This window comes from Lytechinus variegatus, chromosome 5 (assembly GCF_018143015.1).
Source record: "Lytechinus variegatus isolate NC3 chromosome 5, Lvar_3.0, whole genome shotgun sequence".
In the NCBI taxonomy this organism is placed as follows: Eukaryota; Metazoa; Echinodermata; class Echinoidea; order Temnopleuroida; family Toxopneustidae; genus Lytechinus; species Lytechinus variegatus.
In genome coordinates this window covers 36,555,660-36,565,055 of record NC_054744.1, presented here as the reverse complement: position 1 = coordinate 36,565,055, position 9,396 = coordinate 36,555,660, and the positions used below count along the sequence as shown (strand labels likewise).

General features: G+C 37.8%; 1 protein-coding gene across 1 annotated transcript; it reads left to right on the top strand.

Moving 5' to 3' along the window:
• Positions 1 to 2,830: 2,830 nt before the first annotated feature.
• Positions 2,831 to 9,115, top strand: LOC121416038 (RNA-binding protein MEX3B-like). The gene is made up of 2 exons (XM_041609479.1): positions 2,831 to 3,209; positions 5,950 to 9,115. The coding sequence occupies exons 1-2, from the start codon at positions 2,987 to 2,989 to the stop codon at positions 7,194 to 7,196; spliced, it is 1,470 nt and encodes a 489-aa protein (XP_041465413.1). The 5' UTR covers positions 2,831 to 2,986; the 3' UTR covers positions 7,197 to 9,115.
• The last annotated feature ends 281 nt before the right edge of the window (positions 9,116 to 9,396 follow it).

Below are 9,396 nucleotides of genomic sequence, written 5' to 3'. Positions count from 1 at the left end.
TTTACTGCCTAGGGAATTGCCCCCCCCCCACCGGGAAAGGGGGGGGGGCAGAGCTAAAGTGAAGAGTCTGCAGACGATTTCTAGTAATTTGTGAAAGAGGAAGGGAGTGAGAGCAGGAGGGGGAGTTGGTAAATTATCTACAATTTCATGCGCTGACCAGCGCATAGATGTATTAATGTTTAAATATTCAAAAAATGTTCTAAACACTCTTGAGTGTTTTGTATATATATATTTTTTTTTAATAGATGCGGTGTTTTGGGCCATATGCTTACTTTAAGTTCCACGATCAAGCAAAAAGAAAAAATATATATTTATAGGCCTATTAAAAGAAAGAAAATTAATAGAACAGAAAACATGAAATAAAAGAGAGGAGATGAAAGTAAGAATAAACGGAAATATTGTTTTATCTTTTAAACATTTTTTTTTCCCGAAACCTATCATCAAGATAATGATGATTATTATCCCTTTTATTATATGCAACGTTAATGCATACTGTCCGGTCTAATAGCCTCTTATATGTTCATTGCTGTGAATCCCTCTTTATGTAATTCAAGATAAATGGATCTGAGCCTCTGAGGGATGAAACTGACCGGAAATTGATGAATGGACAGGTGTGAGATGATCGGCGCGCGCTTTCTTCGGCCGCGCCAAAAACTAAAAACTTTTGTCAGGTCAGGGCGCGTGCGCTACACAAAGCTTGCTGTAAACAAACTTTTCCCGCGCAAATTTAGCTTTGTCTTTTGGCACGTGCCTGTCGGCAGGCGCAGGAAAGCCTCGGCCCTCGAATTGGCTATCTGCTACCGCGCCAGCTTTGTTTCAGTTCATGCCTGGTTAAGTTTACCATGTACGAGCCCAACTGATCACTCGAACGAGAAGATGTTGCGGATTGAAAAAAAAAAATAAGAGCCAGTAGCCAGAGAAACATTTTTTTGTTTAAGACGAAAACACGAGGCTGAATTCGTGGTGCCAAAATTATAAGACGGGTACAATTGGGTCTACATATTCCCGGCATATTCCACGCTAGTTACATGGCCAACATCACCGGCTGCAATCCCTGGCCTGCGATGTATGTGTTCTGTATGTGCATGGAGCTATATCAGAGGGAGCGGAGCACATTCTCCGTTTCCAGGTCTCGAAATTATCAAAACGGCGCGTGTCTATTTTTAGCACACCTAGCAGGGTCAAAGTAACGTTCATTTTATGTCAACAGACAGCAGTGAGCGCGAGGAGCTGGAATGACTCATGCAGACAAAGAATGCTTCAGACAACATATAGAGCCTAAAACTCACAGATCTTTTCCCCCTACCACGTATTGTTTTTCTTTTTTTTTAATATATAATTGCAGATGGATTTATCGAAGGATATATTGACAGATAAATTGATAGATACCATAAATGGGCTACAACAAGGGATAAAAAAAAACAATATCCAGGGGCCGATTACACGGAGGGTCTTGCGTGTCGCCCATCTTTTTTTTGCACCGTACATGTATGAGGGATATTTTTGAAATTAACATAAACAAAATTCGTTTTTTGTACAATTTGATGAGACATTACACCATTTTTGTTCAATTCAAAAACGAACGAAATGTTTGCTGATGATTTATTTTCATGCGTTTCACATGGTGCATCATAATAAATGGGCGACACGAAAAACGGTTCTTGCAAAGACCCTTTGGTACAATCGTAGTAGTAGTAGCAGTAGCAGCAGCAGCAGTAGTAGTAGGTCCATGGTGCAATCGACCCCGCATGCCATGGTACTGCAATCAGCTCAAAGAGTTATGAAGAGATGGAAACTGTTTATGAGAATGTTCTAGATCCTAATAGCTCGTGCAGGGGCCGCGAAACGGTTTTGATAGGGGGGGGGGGGGGGTGGCTAACCATGCAAAAAATCATGGTCATAACTAAAATTTTGTACACGAGTTTTGAAAAAAGTGGGGGCTGAAGCCCCAGTCCCTCCCCCGAGTCCGCGGCCCCTGTTCTAGTAGGCAAACGCATGACCTGCAATTCAAGAGAATTAACATTTCTCATCCTTTTTGCATCAATAATCCTCAGATTTGAATGTGTTTTCTCACGTCGAAATTATTAGAAATGTTATTGATTTAGCCTTTGGTTGACGTTGTTGAACGCAGCCATAAACCTAAGAATGGATATCGTTCTATAACAAAAGGTAAATAAACATTGAGAAGAAAACAGACAGAGGTGGACATTTATAACGGTTAGGCTTATGTAATTTTGTATAATATGTATGTGATATATGTAATATGTAATGTTATATTTCAAATGTTTATTATGTGAGCAAATCGAATTTCCATGTGGAAAAAAATGAATTGAATTGAAATTATTCTTCGAGTTTGAAAATACTATCAGATCTGGTGTTAGTGTCAAGTAAGGAATGAATTTTGAAAACACCTTTCAGAAATATTCTTATGAAATGACACATCTAACGAAATATTACTCTGGCAGTGATTCAACGTGAATCACACGTTTGGGCAAATGTTATGAACAAAGAGAAAAACATAAACGTGGACTATGAGTCGTAGATAAACTGCGTGGGTTTTACTATTCTACGAACAAAGAGCCAATGCACATGGCGCACAATCCTGAAAATATTGGCGCGCTTTACACTCACTGGCGAAGGCTGTTTGTTTCGTTCTTCCATGCTGGTTATCAGATCGGAATGTGGATGCATGCTAATGAACCACTCCCTTATCTGAGATTATTGACCAATCGGGTGCTTCGTTAGAAAGAAGAGGCGGGGCTTATCTGCAGAGTAACGTGTTTTTTGTACGTCACTCAAACAGTGGCGCTGTACGTATATCGTAGCCCAATGTAATTTCAACGAGCATGTCATTTGAAGACCGCGCCTGAGACGATTACTACGGATATAACGTGTGGAGATCCTAAGTTTCTGATAAATACGCCGTACAACTCCCATGGTTTCTCATAATTTCTACCTCGTGATTCGGATATAGCATTATTCTAGAATGCCCAGCACACTTTTTACAGAAATGGATCATAATACTGATGGGCTGGAGGACCATCAAAGGGCCCTTCAGTCGTTAGCCTTTAATTTGTCCATGCTCGGACTCAGCAATGAAGATGATGGCCCGTCAGCTATGGATGATAGGGGAAGGAAAAGCAGTAATATGACGGAATGTGTACCTGTACCAAGTTCGGAACATGTAGCAGAAATTGTTGGTCGACAAGGTACGATCTCCAGGACACTAAAAATGTTTTGTTTCAGTGAAATACATGTGTATTCGTGTAATGTAATTGGTTCACATTCAAGAATCCGTCCGATTTGAAAATTTGGTCGGCTCGGGAATGTGCATGTATTACATTGCATTGGACAACGTGGTTTACGTGCATGCACGGGCCTTTGTTTGCTACATTCGCGCGCTTGGCCGCCTCGTGCTTCTGCACTGGCACTGCATGCTGCACTGTAGTTTGTCATCGAATGTGTGTGGATGTACTATGGGGCCTATGTATGCATGTACACTCCATGTGCTCTTGCCATGAATTTGAATTTCATACCTCATATTTGGTATTTGGGTAGACTATTATTCTGTGAGAAATGGTCATGGACCCTAATTGAGAATTTTTTTTCTAGTTATTTGATATTTTATGTAGTGATGTCACTAGAAGTAGTATTAAATGTAGGCCTACAAAATGCTATTTAAAAATTTGAACAATTAATGTGAGAAACCTATTGACAATTGTTGACTCCCAAGTTCGGCATTTTTTTTTTGTTCAGGGGTTCAAGAAAAAATTATTTGTCTGAATTTTTCATGTTCTCTATTGAAACAGTGATTCGCGTCTAGGCCTACCTGATTTTGAACTTTTTATGTTAACACGTTCAGAGTAAAGTAAAAACGATGCAATTGATATATAAAGTAAAAAAGTAGTAAATCCATTTCTGATATTCATTGAGAATTGTTTGGGGCATGTCTATTTGAAATGTAATGGCAATTGAATATAGGGCCTAGTAATATTAAAACTTTTGGTGACCAGGAAATTGGATAAGCATTAAACTTAATGTTATGCTTTTTCCAAATTTGTTATATCATGCCTAAGAATACTTGTGTGAAGATTATAATTTAGTAGGTAACTAATTCAGTTGTAGGCCTAATGAGATGTAGAAAATTTCATAAGAAAATGGGAACAGAACAGAGTGAAGTGCCTTTTATTGAGATATGTTAAAACATGTGATTTCTACTTGAGATTGGGATGATCAAATACTTGTTCTAGTTGTAGTTCTCTTCTGCTTTGCAAATCTTCAAATTCATCCTGTGAGGTTATTATGATTCTAAATATACTTTCAAATAAATCATAGTTTTATTTTCCAAATAGTTAATTGTAACTGGTTTAATTTTCAAAGAATAGGACCATAATTCAGTGATAATTTATTTGAATAATGTTCGTGGAACTTGCTGAAGGAATATCACTCGGAGAGTATTGGGCATATCAGACAACTCTTGTTCCAGTTGAAAAATCTGTACTAGTGTGTGTACCTCTACTCTAAATACAGGACGCCTTTTATAAAACAAAAATGAAAACTTTCATTCCATTCGAAATTGCATTGTACATGATGGCTGACTGTTCACAAGATGTTCTTGCCTTCAAGCAGGTGGACATCCTAATTCTCGATTTATTCTGATCATATATCCTGTTAGTGTTGGGGGTTTTGGCACCTCATGGATCATTTACTAGAGAATTGAAATTTAAAGTGGGAAAGTGTCAGTGTGACCATTTAGCAGAACCTTTTAAACTGTCTCTAGCAAGCTGCCATTGATTGGTACTGTAGGCATACATGCAGGTGTAGGCCCCTAGAAATATCTAGAATTGTGTGTAAAAGGAGATGCATTTGCCTGTGGTCTGCACTCTGTTGGTACAAAACTGGTTTCAAAGAAAGAATAGTGCCTTGTGACATTCCTTTCTATTCACTACTAGCATGTGAAACCCAATTCATTTACAGTGATTCATTGGGCAGTTATAGATCCAACAATGTAAGATTGAAATCTGAAAACCAGTAATTCTCAATCAAGTACTAATGAATTAGGAAAAAGATAATGTTATGTTAGGGAAGCAAGTATGTTGGATCTCCATTTAGCTTTGCATTGATTTGCTCATTCAGTTGTATGTTGAATTGCCCAAATTATTGAAAACAAGGCAATGTATTTTCAGTTTTCCTTTTATGTTAATTTGTTTGTGCAGGATAGCAGATGAGTTAAAAGTTATTATCCTAAATTCTTCAAACATTGCTGCCCCCCCAAGCTAAACAATTTGTAGAATGTTATTTTTGGAGGAAAATTGGAGATTTTGTTACATTATTTTGGTACAGAATGCCTATTTGGGGTGGCAGCAAGCTTTCCGTTGGTTAGCCTTTCTAACAATATGTTCTGTAGTTATATTGCATCATGATATGTTAGGTATCCACAATTCTACTCTTGTTGGTGTTGCTTTCAATCACTACCATAATTCTGACAGATGTTACATGTATTTCCATTCCACAATTTAACATTGTGCATCTGATCCTTGTAGAGTAGAGAGATGGCTTGCAATGTCACAGAACATCAAATAATAACCATGCATTTCACTATGTACATCAGATTTTTTTCCTTCCATTATGACGGGTTTTCCTGTTCTCCGATCCGTACATGTACTTGTACAATAGGTCGGCTCCACTTAAATTTGTGTGCAATAGTGCATGCATGAATTGATGACAAATACTGCAGAATGAAAAGTAAATATAATTTACACCCACTCATGATTCCACTTCAATGAGAACAAAAAAATCAAGATTTTTTTTTAATGGGGGAGCCCCCTTTGTGTCTGATAATTTTCTCTTCTCAGACTTTTCAATTTTAGATTCCTTTTTGTCTGATTGATCCACGTTTCTCTTGTCATACTTAAAATGTTTTCTTTGTTTGCATTTTATCATCTGCAGGTTGCAAGATCAAAGCCCTGAGAGCAAAAACCAACACATACATCAAGACACCGGTTAGGGGCGAGGAGCCAGTCTTCGTTGTCACAGGCAGGAAGGAGGATGTCGCTGCCGCAAAGAGGGAGATCTTACAGGCAGCAGAGCACTTCAGCCAGATCAGAGCAAAGCGAAACCAAGGTCATTCTGGAGTGCCTCCCGGTCCACCCCCTCCTAACATCCCTGGCCAGACAACAATACAAGTACGAGTGCCGTACAGAGTGGTCGGTTTGGTCGTCGGGCCGAAGGGCGCCACCATCAAGAGAATACAGCAGCAAACCAATACGTACATCGTCACACCAAGCAGAGATAATGAGCCCGTGTTTGAAGTGACTGGACTGCCCGATAGCGTTGAGCAAGCAAGGCAGGAGATCGAAGCCCACATTGCAATGCGCACTGGAGGTTTGATCGATTCCACAAGTCCAGAGGATGATTTTGCCAACAATGGTACCGACAGGGGAATGGTCGATGATATCAGTCTGTATAAGACTGGTCCAAGTCCATTTGCTCAACCTGTCGGAGGTGCTAAGCCCATGATCCAGAGAAGCAGCAGTGACAACTACTTCTTCCCCACCAACATCACGACAACGTCGACATCAACAACCACAACAAACGGTACCACAGAGTTCAACCCTCTTGCCAATTCCTTCACCTCAACAGCTAAGACGGCATACAACCTCTTCAACGGTTCGACGCCAGAGCTTGGTGTGGATTCTCATGTTTATGAAGGTCCTCTACCAGCGACTGGAATCCCAACCCAGCAGCAGCTCTCTATGTGGCAGGATTTGACAGGGGTCAACGCTGCCTTTGGAATACCTCAGATCTCCAGGCGCAGCAGCAGCATCAGCTCAGGGAGCAACGAGCCGGCAGTCAATGGAATCAACGAGCATCCACCAGCGAGACGCATCCGTAGTGATCCCTTGAACGGTGGATTATCGGTGCTTCCAACGCCCCTGCCTTCAGCCTTCCCCGTCACATCATCAAGTAGCACATGCAGCAGCCCAACGGATTCAATCGGATCTGGGTCCCTGTCGGCGCAGAGTAAGAAGCAGTGTATGGTCTGTAGCGACAATGAAATTGTTGCTGCTCTTGTGCCATGTGGCCACAATCTCTTCTGCATGGAATGTGCCAACTCGTTGATCAACAAGGAGAATTCTCCCTGTCCTATGTGCCATGAGCCCGTCACTCAAGCCATTCGTATCCAGTTCACGTAGGAATACGCCCCTGGACACTTTTGGCTATAACCCCCTCAAAATGTACACATTCTTGTTGAGTTTTCAACATAAATCTATATAAAGTACTCCCCTTATGAAGAGATATTTTTTCATATGAATTTTGTTATATTTCTAATTTTTAGAGGTCAACATTTTTGTCTATTTGAGTTGTGAGTGAAAGAGAGTGTTTCTTATAAAAAATTGCAAATATTTGTTTTTTTATTTCATGTGTATTGTGATATGTAGTCGAAGAGATTATGAAGGACATCAAGTATTTTATTCATCATACAATAAAAAAAGAGATTCTATTTGATACAATATGTCTACAGAATAAAGGTCTTATTTAATTTGAATTTATCTGCTGGATGTTGTGCATTGTAAGAGCTTTATTTAAAGAGAGAAAGCATTCGGCTTGTACAGTATACCTATTCATACAAATGAAGAGTATTAAACAAGAGTTTTCATTCTATCGCATATGTGACAAGTAACCATGACACTTTCAGTTATAAAAGAGAAAGAGAGAACCATGGAAATAATGAAATATATCTAAGTATTACTTCAAGTATATTTTACCCTGTTGATATTTTAAATAGCTGTGACAATAGAGGTTATTTTTATTCTATTTGTATTAATGGGACTGGAACCCGTTATTAGGTGCCCGTGCCAATAGGCCTAGCATTTATCATACATACTCTTTATTATTATATTTGTACAAAAGTGAAAAATACTGTCATATTGTAATTTATGTTGCACCTCATTTTTAGTGTTTTTATTTTTAATATATTTCAAAGCAGTTATGTATACATGTATATGTAGCATTGCTATATTTGACCAAATATTCCAATGGTATGATGTCTAACTGAAAATATGACAAAGAGATATCTCATTTATTTTCCATGTAAACCCAACCTGCATTCAGCCAAAACATGTATTTCAAAATGAAAAATAGAAAAATACATAAAAATAAAAGAGTTTTATTTTTTGTCAAAAAGTCTAATGTATAATTGATATGTTGCCGAGAAGTGATTGTGTGCTGGTTTTTGTACTTTGAGCTTTTTTATGTTAGGAAAAAAAATCACATCCACTGGTTTGGAGGAGAAAGTGCATGATTTTTTTTTTTCGTCTCAATGTTGACCAGTTTTTTGCCAAGTTTTCAGATATTATGAAAAAGAAATGATATAATTATATATTAAGATATAGAGTTATGATGAGATGAAATTTTGCTATTTTTGTAGTTAAAAAAAAGATGAATTAGGGTTGATTCCTCTTATGGTGAGATCTCTGAAAAAATTGCTGCAAATGTAAAGATTTAATGACTTTCCTGTACATTGAAATCAGTGAAATGATTATAGGAATGTGTAATGCACTGTCTTATTTGTTAATGAGCCAACTCCTTTTGTGTTAGTAGATGGAGATTAACCAACACCATCATCTCTGTAATATCAAACCCATCAGTGTCTTATATGACCAATCAATAACCTCTATACATTTTTATTTTTGCTAATAGCCCTATGCCGCATATACATGGACAAAAACTCACTTTGTACTTGTACCAGTTCTCGTCTTGTGAAAAGGAGAGAAAAAAAATAGAAGATGAATATTGAAGTTTTATTAACTACTCTTTTGTCACCTTGTAAAAGTCTGTGTGCGAATCGTGTGGTGTATGTGTTATGTGTCCAAAAACTACAGATTTATTGTACAAGAAAATAATTATTTGTGACCAATCTGTGAAGTCTATTATGTGTATTATAACTGTAAATGTTATTTTTGTTATATTATTATAAATACAGAAAAATGCAATCAGTAGTAGTTACAAGAAATGGACAGAATATGAAAGAAAAATATTTTTTTCTGAGAAATTTCTTTGAAATAGCAAAACATCTGGACAGATGACATATGTTTTTGTTCATGCGTTCATACCATAATCTCAAAAAGGTGCAAAATTGTGAAACCAAGAAGTTTGTTTTATTACTCTATACTAGTATACAGTACTTTCCATGCATGTATTATGCACACATCACTATGTCTGTTTCATGTCATAGATTTAGACCCTATTGTCCTTGCCCGTATATCATATATAGGCCTACCACTCAAGTAAAAGTGCTATTTTTGTTTGAAATAGAATTTAATTGTTAGTTTTTAGTACCTCCTTTCTACCAGAAATCAGTATTTTTTTATTATCCTTTTCCATTTTTTCTTA

What these genes read in the sequence shown, in the direction of transcription:
- LOC121416038 (XM_041609479.1), top strand. Translation starts at nt 2,987, where the DNA reads ATGCCCAGCACACTTTTTACAGAAATGGATCATAATACTGATGGGCTG. An exon ending in AGAAATTGTTGGTCGACAAG is followed by an intron (nt 3,210 to 5,949) that starts GTACGATCTCCA and finishes TATCATCTGCAG; the next exon opens with GTTGCAAGATCAAAGCCCTG.